Here is a 16,580-nt window from a genome sequence, read left to right on the forward strand (position 1 = left end):
TATCCAAAATTATTTGCTTTTCAGCTGAGCTGTTTGCTGCTAGGTTGAACAGATAAATAAGTTGCATCTTGAATTCATTTTTGAATTTGGAAGCTAGCATTTAAAGGAAACTGAGAGGGGCCTATTCATTGGGGTTTTATTTAGCCGGGCAATTTCTCTTTTTGGCTTGTGAAAAATGGATGTTTTCTCCTCACTGAAACAACATAACCCTTTCTAATACAAAATATGTAGACCTCGGAGTGTGAAGGGTTAATGGTGGTCCTTCCCAGTTGTCCTCCCACCCCCCCCACCTCACGCCTGATTGTTTTGACAACACTTTTCAAAGTGTGACATTCCAAGCCCCTACATAACAATGTAATATTACTGTAATTACACAGGTCATTACATTTTAAATAGAGAACAATAAAATGCTTATCGCCCTGAAAAAGAACAGGTGTTCTTGCCCTTCTTTGGTATTTATGCTAATTGTTTTTCATCTCCTTCAGAAATATTTATGGCGAACATGTTTAGATTTCAATCTCAATGCAACCATATTAATTCCATGCTAATCTTTATAGGTTAGGGTTTAATGTCTGCAGTATGGATTATAGGCTCAACATTCATCCAATAAGTCATATTGTAATGATTATAAATTAAATATGCCAGCGCTTTCCACTTTGTTGATGCTGAAACTTTCTGAAACCCCAGAAAGAAACTCAGGCATTTGGGAGCCTAACGAAGGAGCTTATCTGAAAGATGTGTTTTTGGAAACTTTGACTGTTTAAGGGAAGGAGCTTTGACTGATGCCCTCCGTGTCTGATTGAGGAGGAATGAGGAAAACAGTCCTCGTTCTTGCTTGGAGTTTTTCACCTTGATTTTAATTTTACTGATAGGGATTTCATTTAGAGTCACTGCTGGAAGTTGGTCAGCTTTCTGTTTCTTAGCAAGCTGTGAAAAAGTTACCGGAAGATTTCCAGGGGCTTTGCAGATCAAGAATGCTCTTCTGTTGGCAGTGCTGGATCGCTGCAGTTCTGCAAGGCATTAAAAAAAAAATATTTGCTTTAGAAAACTAGCATTTTAATAGTTGCACCAGAGGCTGTGCTTTTAAAGATTACAGTAGAAGTCTTTCCAGGTTTTGAATGCCTCCTTACATCCCATGAGGTGCCCCTGCCTGTGTGCAGAAAGTGCCTAGATTTCTCGGTGGAGAAATCCTGGTGCAACTTCTCTTACACACGTGCAGTGGGTAAACTAGAAGGTATCTAAGAGGATTTTACATTTTGTCAGATGCTTCACAACAGGCCCCCCCGCCCAGCCGCCCAGTCACATTAAAAATGCACTGTAGAGAAAGGACAGCTGCACATTTTTGTATGGACGCGTGTTTCTGGACCATGACTAAAACTCCGAGGACCTTTCCCCCAGCTGTCTGGAAGTTATGTGGAAGTTGGTTTATTGGCAGTTAAGTATGAGACAACCTGGATTTAGCAAATGCTCTCTCCTGCACAGGAAGTAGATGACATTATGTTGGGGGAAGGGAGAAGATTTCAGGCAAGGAGTGATTTACTCTTTTTTTGTTTGTTTGTTTTAAACGATGGAGTTGCCAAATAAAAAATAAGCACTTTCCCGGGAAGTAGGTGTAAGCTTTTTAGTCTTGATGAGTAGCATTAGATAATATCTTTGACCGCATTTATAATTCTTTTGAGGTGACATATTTCAAAGTTGGGAAAAGGAGGCCGAACCAAATTATTGAGGGTCTTTTTTCGAAGGGGTGTGTGTGTGATGTGGGCATCTGAGTTTCTTTTGGGAGTGAATATTGGCAACCATGTAAGTCAGTCTTCAACTCTGACTTATAATTGAGCACATTTGTGAAGGAAATGGTTAATTTTACAACCAAAGGCAAACTTGCACCTCGACAGGTCTGCTGAAAGAAATGTGCCCCAGTCTTTTGCTGGCAAGCGTACCACCGGGTCATAAATCCACAGGCTTTATTTACGGCCCATAACACTTATGAATGTTAAGATATTTGACGCCACGTTGGCCTTATAATATTCAAGGTCCGCAGACATTGGCAGTAGCTCAAATTTCTCTCACTAATTATAAGCAATGAGATGGGGGGGGTATCCCAACGCAAATGCTTCCCTCCCTTCTCCACTGACCCCCACCTCTGCAATCTGAGTTTACTGAGACAGACACCACTCCTTTGGCAGCTGACTTGTACGTTTCCTCTAGGCTATTGTTATACACATTTATAAAGAGCACTTTCAGGAATGGAAATTCAGTGGGGGCCATGCACAAATGCCTTTTTCAAAAGCAAAGTTGCTCTAGGTGTTTGCATCTTTCTCCTTTTCTCCCCTTTTCCTTTCTCTTTTCTTAATCCCCCCAACACCCCCACCTTTTTTTTTTTTTTTTTGAGACTACATTGCCTATATTGTGCATTATCCCCAAGAATACTTAAAGAAACCTAGTATGGGAGACGGTTCTTTAATTTATATAATGTTCCCCTGAGCTGGAAGGGAAAATATGCACATTATATAGTACACTAGTTAATGTGAGAGTTTTTAAAAAATGTGAGGTGAGGTGAAGAGAGTTGATTAAAAGAATGTAATAGGTGAGGGGGAAAGAAGCCCAGGTTTACATCGGGGATAGGAGAGCTGCTTATTTGTGAAAAATGTGCTGGTATCTGGGGGAGGAGGCACAGAAAAGTAGCCAGAGGAGACAGAATAAATACCTAAGAGAGATTAGAAAAGTATAATACAAGAGGACAAAGATTTGGGCTTGGGGAATTGAAATTGGAGATTGGAAGTTTCCTTTTGGAGGGGTGTGGGAGGACCGTGGATTGAGCTATTAAAAAGGGATATTGCTTTGCTCAGCAAAGATGGGTTGCAGTCCCTTCATTACCCGGGGTGTTCTACCTAGCCACAGATGCGTTTCCTATCAGTTATGTGTAAGCATTTGGGGGTGGGGCATTATCTGTGGTGGAGACCGGAGTGTGGGAGAGAAGGCCAGTTGTCCTACTGATTTTAATTTATATTTAAAAAGTGGGCTGTTCCAGTCTATTACAAACTGCGCGGTATAGCGGAGGAAGTGGGATTCAGAGGTGTTTGCCAGGCCAGGATAGATGATGGCTCTGTCATTTTGACTGGGTCCTTCCTTCCATCCAACCCAAACTTAAAGACCCAGGCCGAAAGGTTTTCTTTTCTAATCAATGGCATGCAGAAACTTACTAGCCCTCAGGGATAGAAGTGAATCCCTAAACAGCTCATTACAAAGATGGGGCTGTGGGATCTCTGAACGGGTTATCAGCCGAGGTGTTCTTCAGTTTTCCCATGATAGGTTTTTCTTCCTTAGGCACATCTGATTTCGGGCTGGTAATTCGACCTGTTATATTTTATTCTTTTTGTCATGAAGTAGCCCAACCAGGCGGGTCTACGGAGGAAGGAATGGCCAGGAGTGGGATCAGCCCTGAAGGAGTTAAAATTGCTCCCTAAAGTTTGGCATCATGAAAATAAATTTGAGGCCTGGTAGGCATTAGCAGGGCACAGCACATTTACAGAGCTTAATTAGTACGCACTGTAATTGTTCATGGTCTGCCAGAAGAAGTAATGTTCAGGAAAAGTGGAGTCCCTCTCTTGCAGTCTTCAGCTTGAAACCGATAAATCACTTGCATATTTGTGTAGTGATTCAAATGGAGCTAAGACCTCTCCCATCCCAACATGTGGTAAATTGTAAAGTCAATGAATTGCAGATGTAGGCTACAGTGAGATTCTCTAAGAAAATGCAGAATGAATGGGAAAGAGTGATGCTATAAATATTTACTGAGAAGATAACTAGATTTCTTCATGCTGGGCCAATTATGATATACTAAAATTTATCAGTAAAATGCTTAAAAAATTGAGAGGATTTGTGTGGGTCTTTAGGTGGGTTGGTTTGTTTTGGAAAGTGAAATAAAAGACACTATGTTATCATCATGTCAGTTTTATTAAGCCTGAATCACAATGGCATACCCAGGGAAGGACACATGAAACCCATATTAATGCAAATTAATTCGTTATAGGTTGCAGCACTGTGACTGCTAAGTGGAGTAATAATGGGGGCATCATTTTAAGAGTGTTAGTGTAGCAACTTTTAATTAAAAATGCTGTGTTAGGAACATGTCTCAGCACTTCAGCCCACGTGTTTTTATAGATGCTAGAAATATGTTTTGTACAAGAGCAAGAAACCTGATTCACTTTATTTCCCCCCCCAAACAGTTTAAGAACTTTATGTTTTGACGTTGAAAGAAAACTGTCTAGTTTTTCTCAAAAATCAACCCAGAAATGCCTATCACCATAACCAAGTTCAACTTCACCTTTTTTTTTTTTTACAAGACTTTGTACCACAAAGTGGAAAAACAATGAATAGAGCATTTCCCCATAGACCTATAGATAAAACTTTCTTGAAGCGACTTTCTCCCTTTTTTTCTTCTTAGAGAATTTTGGTCTCAGGCAATGTTGCAAGTCAATACTTCTTTCCCCAAATGTGAGTAGGTGGATCTGTATAGAAGCTGTAAAAGTTAATGATCGTTCTCTGACTCATAGCTGATGGTTTCAGGTTGAGGAAGAGAAAAATTAATGAGGGTAAATAGACATTTGATGGAACATTGAGACAGTAGGAGAGATTGTTCTTGTGTCTAAAGGCATGCATTTTGTTGTAGCAGAATTTCTGAGGGAGAATGCCAGGAAGTGAGGGGATGGCATCGTGAAGTTATTGTTTAGGGATTGTACAAATGTTCAGTGTCTAGATCTTTGCAGGAAGGTTTAAGCTCAAGTACCAGGCAATGCTGGTTTTGCCTTTTCTCTTGAAGTCAGAGGCCCCCCGCCCCCCCACCACCTTAGTACTTTTTATAAGGGCAGGCGGTCACCCAAAGTCCTGGTCAAAAGTTTATTTCCCATTAAATGTAAAAGGCTCTGAACACAGGGCTGGGGGGCAGTGGGTTAGGGGAAGCTGGGCTCATAATGGTCTGTGGTTGCTTAAATGACTAATGACCTAAGGAAAGTTCTTAGGTATACTTAAAAAAGTATTTTGTTTCTTAAGGTAATTACATGGAAATTAGATTTCAAGTGGCTCATGGTAGTAGCTATAGGGTAGAGAAGAAAGTCTACCAAAGAACACCTCCAAGGAAATACTCTTTTTTTTTTCAAATCTACATATATAAGAGAGAGCCAGGTGCGTCATAAAACTGAAAATAAAGTAAATGTACCACCTCTTCCCATTTTAGCAGGACAAATAGACATCAAAAGTTAATGTTCGTCGTATTAGAAGTTAGCTTAGTGCTGGAAAAACTAACAGGATTTCAATTGTTTTAGTTGTCTTTGAAGAGGAGATTTCTGTGGTTGAAAAAAGCTGTTTCCCCTTCCATGTCTGGGTATCTATGATGTTTTGTATGTGAAATGTCAAATTTAGAGCCCAGTAGTGATGAGAAATAAAATGAGGAATCTGGATGTGATAATAATAGTGGAAGGGGTTAATCTTAAAATATTGGTCTTTGCATTGCTGAAGAATTTTGCAAGCCTGTGCTGTGAACCAGCGAGTCTTCCTAGTTCTTCCTCTGGACCAGTGAGGGCTGAAGCATTTGGGGGTGGTAGAATGGGGGATGGGCTTGGTCACTGATTTTTGTTGAGAGCTTCATGGGAAGGAATGAAATGAAAAATACATTGGAGTTCTCATGTGGTAACTCCCTGGGTACTCCATGCAGGGAGGTGCCATTTTGAAGGTGTGGTGTACACCCAGATGAGAGTAGCCACGTTTGCCGGATGAGGAAATGATGTGGCGTGCTCTTGGAGCACTCCAGGTGACTGGTGCAGGACCCCAAGAGATGAGGCAGATGGGAACCTGCTTTTTTTGGAGACGGAGTTTTGCTTTTGTTGCTGAGGCTGGAGTGCAGTGGAGCTATCTTGGCTCACTGCAGCCTCTGCCTCCTGGGCTCAAGCAATTCTCCTGCCTAGCCTCCCAAGTAGCTGGAATTACAGGTGCTGGCCACCTCGCCCAAGTAATTTTTTGTATTATTTTTATTATTTTTTTGAGACAGAGTCTCGCTGTTGTCACCCGGGCTGGAGTGCAATGGCTCAATCTTGGCTCATTGCATGCAACCTTTGCCTCCAGGGTTCCAGCAATTCTCCTGTCTTAGCCTCCCAAGTAGCTGAGATTACAGGCCCACACCACCACACCCTGCTAATTTTTTTTTGTGTGTGTGTGTTTTGAGTAGAGATGGGGTTTCGCCATCTTGGCCAGGCTGGTCTCAAACTCCTGGCCTCAGGTGATCCACCCGCATTGGCCTCCCAAACTGCTGGGATTACAGGCGTGAGCAGCCGCGCCCAGCCTGGGAACCTGGTTTTTAAAATCAGATATCTTCGTCATCTTGTCCTGGACTTCTCAATTTCCCCTCATATTCCAAAGCACAAATCGCCTACCATCTCATATTCTTCCTTCTAGCTTCTGGAGAGACGAATGATTGTTCCAGTTTAGAATGCCAGGGGTTGACTTAGTGTATTTTTAAAATCTGTGCCTTTAAAGAAATTAGACTATAATGAACAAGTCAACTCTGGGTTTTACAAGAGAGGAAAAAGTGAAAGTATGCATTTTTTGAAAAAAAAAAAAAAAAAAAAAAAAAAAGAAGTATATTGGGAAAAGAGAGAGAGGGTGGGAACCCAAAGGAGAAACAGGAACATTTTAAGTCCTTGTTGAAGTGGCTGGAGAAAGTGTAGCTTAGAAATCTCTCCAGAACAATGGTTGCTGGCTAGGAGGGAAGATCTGACTTAGAATAAGCTGCTTGTGCTGGGTGTGTTTGTGAGCTGGGTGAGGTTTTCTGTGTCACTGGGCACCTGAGGGAAGTTACGTGACTGGAGGGGGGAGTGGGGGGTGTTAGAATGTTGTGTCTGTGTGTGTGTGTGTGTGTGTGGAGGGAGGGAGGGAGGGAGGGGGGGAGGGGGAGAGAGAGAGAGAGAGAGAGAGAGAGAGAGAGAGAGAGAGAGAGAGAGAGAGAGAGAGCGCCAAATTAACTTTGTCCTATATATTGGTTTCTCTGCTAGTCTTAAGGAACTTGCAGCTGCATTTTCGCTGTTTTAATTGCAGCATTCTCTCTAGGTTGGTTGGTGTTATTTAGGTAATGATGAAGGCAAGGATTAAGAACGGAACTGGACAAGTGAAAATTGAATTTGGATTAACCACAGTTTCATTAATTTATTCATAAGATTGTGACTGTATTTTTTTTTTCTGCAACATATCCTTAGTTATCAGGTGTCCATTCAATTTTAATTGACAATATAAGATTCCTGTGGTTATCCTGTGTGCGGATTGCCTAGGGGCTCTGCAGGGATTGTGGGAAGAAAAGCTCGGACAAGTTTCCATTAAGCTCTGAATCAGGCGATTGGAAAAGAAGAGAATAAAACCAACTGAAAAGAGAGGGACACATTGTTAGTGTTGCCTACTCTGCTTGAAGGAGAACCCTCCTCTCAGACGAGAGCTACTTTCTGGCCAAGAATTCCAAACTCGCAGAGAAACCTGTCCCAGGCACAGAAGTTGTTTTAACGCTATGCAGAATTGTCACAGTAATTAGTGCAATCTCTGCTTACTGACTGGCGGTTTTTACAAAAAGGAGAGGGGGACAAAGGGTGCAAAGTCGTCTTTGTTTTTCAGCAGGTCACTTTATTTTATTTATTTTTTTGAGACGGAGTCTCACTCTGTCATCCAGGTGGAGTGCAGTGACATGATCTGGGCTCATTGCAACCTCCACTGCCCAGGTCCAATCGATTCTCTTGCCTCAGCCTCCTGAGTAGCTGGGACTACAGGCACCTGTCACCACACCTGGTTACTTTTTACATTTTTAGTAGAGACGGGGTTTCACCATGTTGGCCAGGCTGGTCTCAAACTACTGACCTCAGGTAATTCACCTGCCTTAGCCTCCCAAAGTGCTGGGATTGCAGGTGTGAGCCACTACGCCAGCACTTCACTTTAGATGCTGCTTCTGAGTGTGTATGGAGGGCTGTATGTGGGGGAAGGATCTTCTATCGTTTTAGGGAGGTGTGGTTTATTACTCTCCCTTGACAGGTGTAGAGTTTTTATCCCCACGTACTTCATTGTGTCTCCTTTTAATATTGATTAATATTCGGTTGGGGGCAAGCAGACTTATATTAATCTACATATAAATATATATATATATATATATATACTGTTTTCTGTTTGTTCATTTGGAACAGATAAAATGATCTCAGAGCCCACTGCATCCTAAATTGGGTATTTATAGACTTAGATCATGAACAACATGGATTTAGACTATTTTTTTATTTGATTACTACCCTTGTGTTTATTTTGAGTTAGTTCAAAAGTTCTTATGTGATTTGTTTCCTCTTTATTTATTTTTTAAAACTGTGTGGACTGAATTGGTTTTCTTCCATGGAGCAAGATACAAATTATCTGAATCTGATACTCACAGCCTAAATTATGCTTTGTGCTAGTAACACAGACGTGTTCTGGTGATAGTAATAGCACAGGAGTAATACCAGTAGTTTGTAGTTATAATACTACAGATCCATGTTTGGCGATGCAGTTCATTTGCCTGTTGCAAGGAGGGGAGTGGACATCCATTTCCCGGGTCATCTGATTCCTCATTATTTGTTCCTACATTGCAAATCAAAATACATTTTCAGGTGGGGTACAGTGGCTTGCACCTGTAATCCCAGCAATCCCGGTAATCATGAGGTTAAGAGATCAAGACCATCCTGGCAAACATGGTGAAACCCTGTCTCTACTAAAAATACAGAAATTAGCTGTGTGTGGTGGTATGCACCTGTAGTCCCAGCTACTCGGGAGGCTGAGGGAGGAGAATCACTTGAACCTGGGAGTTGGAGGTTGCAGTGAGCTGAGATCACACCACTGCACTTCAGCCTGGTGATAGAGCGAGACTCTGTCTCAAAAAAAAAAATGCATTTTCAGATAATTGTTGAGCTCTTTTAGTGATTATTGTATTGTTTACAAAATAAATCAGCAGATGGTGTTTGTTTTCCCAGTTGGTGGGATCCCAAGATTAACAAGTATTGTTTGAGTGAACAGTCTTGCTATTCCTCTCTATTTCGGGATACCTGCTTCTTTGATGGTTGGTCTCTAGGACTTCAGAGGGAAAGGCTGAGGACACACTTAGACCTTGTGGAGGGTCTGAGTCAGTCTGTGACTTATATTCACTCAGTTGTCACCTAATAGGTGGTCCTTTCTTAGAAAATTAGTGGCTTTTTGGCAGTGTTCGGCCTCCTCTTTGGGGAAGTGTGGATTACTAGAGTGCAGGCGACAGAGATGGCCTGGGATGGACAGCTTAGTCATCATGAAAGAATGTATAAGGCATCGGGTGGCCCCTGAATTCTGTGTGATACATTTGTTTTCCCAGAAATAGAAAGCCAGGGCCCAGTTATTAGAAATATGGGGCAGGGTGGTGCTTGTACTTGTTTCAGTCTTGTGGCTTCTCATAATCTTTTCTCTCATAATCCGTCTCGCCTACATGTTGCAATTCTGATGACTTTTTGCAGCACACAGTTCATTTTTCCTCAGCATCCCGCTCAGCACACTGGCTTCCTTTATGTCTTAATGGGCATCTGTCTTTCCCTTTCATGTCATTGATTCTCACTCCCAGCCCCCGCCTTCCCTGTATGCTTATTGAATAGGTGCTTTAAAAACAAAAACAAAAACAAAAAATCTTTACCCTAGATTGTTATGATCATCTTATCCATAGCAACAAATAAAAGTACACAGGTCTTGATTGAATGCCAAGGCTGCAGTTCAATCTAGGAAGGTTTGTCTGCTGCTATTCATAAACTGCTTAAGATGTTTTCTTGTAGTTTGTGACATAAGCAGAACGCTTTGATTTGGTTTCTTTCTACAGCTCCATTTTCAGTCCGGCAGCACACATTACTCTGCGTACAAAACGATTGAACACCAGATTGCAGTTCAGGTAGGAAATGCAAGAGATTCTGAAGCTTGAATTGTCAATATGTAGGTCTCTTGTGTGTTTTATTCTCTGCCCCTTCCCCCAACTGAGATGATGATAATGATGGTGATGATGGTGATGGTGATGATGATGGTGATGGTGGTGGTGGTATGGTGGTGGTATGGTGGTGGTGGTGGTGGTGGTGGTGGTGGTGGTGGTTGAATCACAGGGAGAAGGGGAGCAAAGGAGAGAGAAGCAGGAGAAATGCTGCTGAAATGATTTAGAGATATGGAAAGAAGGAGAAGCATGTGCTTATTGTTAAGAGTTTCTTGATCAGGCATAATGGGCCCATAGACGCCAGCTTGACTACTGTTTTTCTTTGCTTAGGGAGGGATCTTGAGTTGGGAATAAAGCGGGCGGCACAGCATAAACGGGAAGGCTTAAGGGGAGAGGTGGGAGAGGAGGCCGTGCGGCAGCTAGAGGGTCATTTCTGGTGGATCAAAATCATGTGAAGTGGCGCTAAGAATATCATTTTGGACCTGATAATCCTGAAATGTTGATTTCTCTTGGACCTGCTGATATACGACACTAAATGTGCTGGAGGGGAAAGGCGACAGATCCCAGCTTCTGCTGAGTGTCCTGTTTCCTGCTCACATAGTACTTCCATTCTCTTAAATCCAAAGGCTAAACAAATCATGGACTAATATAGACTCGGAGCTGAACTGATGCCAGCAGAATGCAGTAGAGGAGGGAGAACAGACTAATACGATTTTCGTCTGTCTGCCTGGCCTTGCTGGGATGGATGTACCTCACGGTGTAACCAGTGGTACCAAAACTTCTTGAGTGTTCTGCTTTAACCCTTTGAAGGGATTCTCTTGAAACCTTTTGCTGTAGTGTGAAAGCCTGGCTGGAGGGCCTTCTTTTCTTGCAAGTTGATATTGGCTTGTTAGGTCATTTGCATTATTCCATGACTTCTTTTCTGGTGGAGAGCTCTTGCAGAGTGTGTGTGTGTGTGTGTGTGTGTGGTCTTAGGGAGCTGCAGCCACAGTGTATCTTTGTAGCACTCTCATTTCAGATCTGCGTCTTCGTTGATAAGCCTTCCAGATAGCTGTTTGCCCCAGGTAAACGGAATTATTCCACCAGTGAAAAGCATGAGTCAGCAGACATTTTTGTTGCATTCCTGCTGTTTCTGTACTCATTTTCAGGCCACAGCAACTATTTTAAAAATATTTGAGGCCGGGTGCGGTGCCTCACGCCTATAATTCCAGCACTTGGGGAGGCTGAGGCAGGCAGATCACTTGAGGTCAAGAGTTCGAGACCAGCCTGGCCAACATGGTGAAACCCCATCTCTACTAAAAATACAAAAATTAGCCCAGTGTGGTGGTGGGTGCCTGTAATCTCAGCTACTCAGGAGGCTGAGGCAGGAGAATCGCTTGAGCCTGGGAGGCGGAAGTTGTAGTGAGCCAAGATCGTGCCACTGCACTCCAGCCTGGGAGACAAGAGTGAGACTCTGTCTAAAAAAAAAAAAAAAAAAAATGGATGACTTCTGCCGTTGTGCTGCCGACCTTCTTGTGTGTGTCTTTTTTTTGGGAAAAGTGTGACTCTTGATTTTGTCCCTCTCCACCCCTGAGGGTTTCCAGGAGGCTGCAATTGTTCCTTTAGGTGTGCTGCCTGTTGGTCCCTCCTTCTTCCTTTTGATGGACAGCATAGTAAGTCTTGCTCCCAGAGAGTGCTTTATGTGCAGGACTTGGTTAGAGAACAAGCCGAAACCCTAATTCTTGGTGAATGGGTGGATGTACAATGTCCGGAGGCCTCCTGCATCTCGGGGAGTGCTGGAAAATCCTGTTGCCTGGGGTGTGGGAATTGTTGGAGTTGAATAGGATAGTGATCCTTATCTTGGTGTGGAAAGGCCGGCTGGGGCCATGTCACTGGGAGACTAGCCCGGACCAGTCCAGCTGTTGTATCTTTACACCCGTTGCTGAAGTGCCCCTTGTTAGACCGAGCAGTTCGTCTTTCTCCAAACCACCTGGCACGGTGCAGGCCATGTGAAGCGCTTTCTCAGGAGGAAGATGGAGTAAATTACAGAGCTTATTGTTTTGGAGGACTGAAACCATTACTATTCCTCCATGAACAGGTAGTATTGTTCTCCTCCGCTTCTATTTGCTAAGGCTTGATGCCCATGTGGGCAAACAGAGAGACATTTTATTAGAGACCCAGCTCCATGCTCTTGCAGTATTCATTCTCCCTCAGTCTCTGCTAGACCCGCACAAGGCCAAGCTAAATGGCAGCTAGCTGTAATTTTAGTTTGATCATCAAAAGATAAATGGCGAAAAACAAAACCAAAGAAGCAATGGGAAAAGAAGGGGAGCGCTTAGACAAAATCAAATTGTTCCCGGAGTGCATTGGGAGCTCATAATCGTTTTTGCTCTGGTGCAGCAGAGAGCAGACATGTTCCCTTCATTCCGTTCTCCAACTTAAGGCTAAATGCAATGTGATGGTTAGGGCAGAATTATTGGCCCTGGAAACTTAAGACTCTTTAACCTTAGTAAATACTGGATTTCAATAGGAGCTGAGCCTGTTGCTCTTCTAAGCTATATCCTGAAATAACCGAGAGTAGTATGACCCTGTGCACCACAGGAGACTCACACTCTTTCCCCTTCCCATCCCTCCTGTAATCTCAGGACTCAGCCAAGCTCACCATTTGTATGAATGGCCTTGAGTGATTCTATAGACACGTCACATTCTTATAAAAGGTTTGGACATAATAGCAGTTTCTATGTTTAGTGCTTTCCTACTTTGGACAGCCTCCTAGCTCCCCTTGGTTTTGAAAAGACAAGAGCAACTCAGATGGCCACGTTCTCCCAAAATGGATAACACAAATAAAACTAGAATGAAAATTAAAAGGTCTTTTAGAAAAGACATTGTTTTAAAATTCTGTTGACTTTTTAACTGTTTTATTGAAATATAATTTACATATAACACAGTACACAGATGTCTAGTAGAGAGGTAGATGAAGTTTTCCGTATGTGAACATCCATGAAACCATCATTCGGATCAACATAGAGAGTGAGGTTGGGACACCTTTATTGTCAAGGGCCAGATAGTAAATATTTTGGGCTTTCTGAGCCATTGAGTCTCTGTTGCAACTACATTTGACCCTTGAACGACATAACACGAGTTTGAACCACATCAGTCCACTTAGATGTGGATTTTCTTCTGCCTCTGAGACAGCAAGACCAACCCCTTCTCTTCCTTATCTTCCTGGTCAGGCAACTTATCCCGAAGATGGCAAGGGTGAAGACCTTTATGATGATCCACTTCCACTTAATGAATAGTAACTGTGTTACCCTTATGATTTTCTTAATAACATTTTCTTTTCTCCAGCTTATTTTATTGTAAGAATGCTGCATATAATATATACATGAATTATATATTAATTGACCTTATCAGTCAGGCTTCTTGTCAACAGTAGGCTATTATTAAGTTTTTGGGGAGTCAAAAGTTATACTCGGGTTTTCTTTCTTCCTTTTTTTTTGAAACGTAGTCATGCTCTGTCACCCGGATTGGAGTGCAGCAGCGCGATCTCGGCTCACTGCAACCTTCGCCTCCCAGGCTGAAGCAAGTCTCCTGCCTCAGCCCCTCCTAGCCCCGCCACCAGTAGCTGGGACTATAGGCACATGCCACCACGCCCTGATAATTTAATTTTTGTATTTTTAGTAGAGATGGGCTTTCATCGTGTTAGCCATGATGGTCTCAATCTCCTGACCTTGTGATCCACCTGCCTCGACCTCCCAAAGTGTTGGGATTACAGGCATGAGCCATCACACTGGGCCTATACTCAGGTTTTCAACTGTGTGGGGGTTCGGTGTCCCTGGCCTGGGCGTTGTTCAGGGATCAGCTGTACTCAGTGCTATTGTGCTTTGTAAGCAGTCAATGACAAACCCAAGGGAATATACCTATACCTACACACACACACACACACACACACACACACACACACACACACACGTATATATTGTTGTGTCTCAATAAAACTTTATTTAGAAAAAACAGGCAGTGGCTGGATTTGGCCCCACAGGCTATAGTTTACTAACTTTGGATAAAGAACTCCCCAAAAGTCTCCCTTGTTTCCCCCCCTTTCCAGTTATTTGGTTTCTTCCTCTTTCCCCTGCCCCCACTGAGAAGTCTCATCATCTGTTAGTTTTATTTATCAGTATAGGTTAGTTTTGCCTGTTTTTAGGCTTCATGTAAATGGAATCTTACAGAATGTACTGTTTCGTGTCTGACTGCACTCAGCGTTTGTCTGTGAGTTTCATCCATGTTACTGTGGGTAGCAATGGTTTGCTCTTTTACATGGCCAAGTAGTATTTCACCAGTGAATATGCTTCAGTGCAGGCATCCTTTCTGTGCTGTTAGATATTTGGATTGCTTCCAAGTTTTTGCTATTATGAATAAAGTTCTAATAACATTCTCACACACATCTTTGGGGAAGTATGTATTTCCATTTCTGTTCATATACCCAGGAGTAGACTTGGAAAGGCATGGGGTAAATGTGTGTTTAGCTTTGCACTGACCTTCTGAGAGAGACCTGAATGCTGGATTTGCGTGTTGTCATTGCAACAAGCGTAGTAGTTGATAGGTATGTGAGTGATACATTTAGGGGGTGAGCAGTAAATTTATTTAGGTGTGATCAGAGGCCAATTGCCCAAGCTCCGGTGCAGGTTCCTTCATGCAGTGGTTTGGCCTTTGGCCCTAGCTCCTAGGAACTTCTCCCACTGTCTCCATTAACCTGGAAGGAGGACTAGCAGGCTGAATTCCAGAGGTGGACCCACATTGCAGATGGGTATAAACAGAGCTGTCTCCCAGGAATGCCCTGAAGGTGATTGGAGATAATGTTGAGGTATCCCTGTTGCCTTCCTGAAGAAAGCCCTTCCAACACTCCAACTCTTAGCATTGTTCCAACCCCAGAAGCACTGTTGTAAGGAAGGTCAAGACCCACAGAAGATGTTTCCCTTGGTTTTCGGAAGGGCTACTTCTGAATCAATTAAGCCTTTGTTTTAAGAGTGTTTTGGCCAAAGGTTGATGTTTTAACACCAAGTCAGATGTGATTTAGGAAAAACCTCCACACGCAGCAAAAACAAACTGTGTAGACCTTTCTTGGTTGTTTTTCTTTTTAGATGTGAAGTGGTTTGTGTGTGTGTGTGCACGCACACGTGCATGTGTGTGCATGTGCGCGCTTGTGCATGCACACAAAGACAACTAGGAGAGGATCCAGAAGAAATGGACCATTTTATTTGTTTACACAGCTGAGTAGTGGGGATTGTGCAGTGAGGGTTACTTTCCCTCTTGTTCTTCTGCTTGCAAATTCCCATCTGAGCTTTACCAAAGCATAACCTTCTGCTTGGTCTTAGAACTCCTCCACCATGATTCGGTAAGGCCACCAGAACCCTCCTCCAGGGCTTGGGTGCCTTTTGGAGCCAAGGAGAGAAGAATCCTAACTGGAGAGCGTCCTTACCCCTTCTTGGCCACTTTTTCCTGGATGTGAACTGAATGCTCAGTCTTGTCCATGCCTTAAAATTGTTAAGATTCCTGGGGTGCTGTGACACAGAGTCTATGTCTGTGCTTGAGAAGAGCCTTCATGCTGTGATGAGCATGGTCGGAAATTAGTACCAGCGGACTGGCCCAGCATTGAAGAATGAGGTGGCAGTGTTTGCAGAGGGTGGCAGCTTCTAATGGGGGTCTGTCATGTTCTGGGCCTGTCCTCTCACCCATCATGAGTTCCCTGGCCTTTGGGTTTTCATGAGGATTTGCTCTCTTGGCTGAACAGCAGATCCAGGCTACGTGAAGAACTCCCAGAAACAAGTTCAGTCTTTGGTTCAGTCACTTCCTCACGTTTCTTTTAGACTCTGGCTGTGACATTTCATGAATGAAGAATGAGACACACACACACACACACACACACACACATCATTTCACTAGCGTAGTTTGATGAAACCCATGGATGCCAGGTAACATGCTCAAGAGGTTCATTGACTTGCTATGGTGATGAGTTTTAGCCTGATTAGCTAACTTAAGTCCATACCTCAGAAGAATGTTCATTCATAAAAAATATTTGCATCTGCTGTGTGCCAGGCCACTGGAGAATTCATCAGTGAGCAAAACAGACAAAAATCCCTTGCTCTCATCAAGCTTAAATTCTAGTGATACTTTAAATACTGACTTATAAACACCCCATTCCCAAACTGAGTTAGATTTCCAGTGCAGTCCAGGAGTTAGATTTTTCTTTTCCTTTTATGTTTTTGAGACAGAGCCTTGCTCTGTTGCCCAGACCTGAGTGCAGTGGCACCATTTTAGCTCACTGCAACCTCCGCCTCCTGGGTTCAAGCGATTCTCCTGCCTCAGCCTCCTGAGTAGCTGGGATTACAGGCATGTGCCAAGACACCTGGCTAATTTTTGTATTTTTAGTAGAGATGGGGTTTCACCATGTTGGCCAGGCTGGTCTCGAATTCCTGACCTCAGGTGATCCACTTGCCTTGGCCTCCCAAAGTGCTGGGATGACAGATGTAAGCCACTGTGCCCGGCCAGGAGTTACTTTAAAAAAATTTTTTTTTGACATGAAATGTTGCTCTGTCAGTCTGGAGTGCAGTGGTGT

The 16,580-nt window shown here is 43.1% G+C and overlaps 1 protein-coding gene across 46 annotated transcripts in view; it reads left to right on the plus strand.

The window, feature by feature from the left end:
• TCF7L2 (transcription factor 7 like 2) overlaps nucleotides 1–16,580 on the plus strand; it is a 216,647-nt gene that overhangs the window by 4,559 nt on the left and 195,508 nt on the right. For 23 of the 46 annotated variants that reach the window (XM_035269085.3, XM_035269112.3, XM_078346522.1 and 20 more), the window contains exon 4: nucleotides 9,884–9,952. The exons of the other annotated variants lie outside the window; for them this stretch is intronic. In XM_035269085.3, coding sequence (XP_035124976.1) covers nucleotides 9,884–9,952 — 69 coding nt within the window. The remainder of the gene's footprint in view (nucleotides 1–9,883; nucleotides 9,953–16,580) is intronic. 46 annotated transcript variants of the gene reach the window in all.

The sequence above is a fragment of the Callithrix jacchus genome, chromosome 12 (genome assembly GCF_049354715.1).
Source record: "Callithrix jacchus isolate 240 chromosome 12, calJac240_pri, whole genome shotgun sequence".
Classification (NCBI taxonomy): Eukaryota; Metazoa; Chordata; class Mammalia; order Primates; family Cebidae; genus Callithrix; species Callithrix jacchus.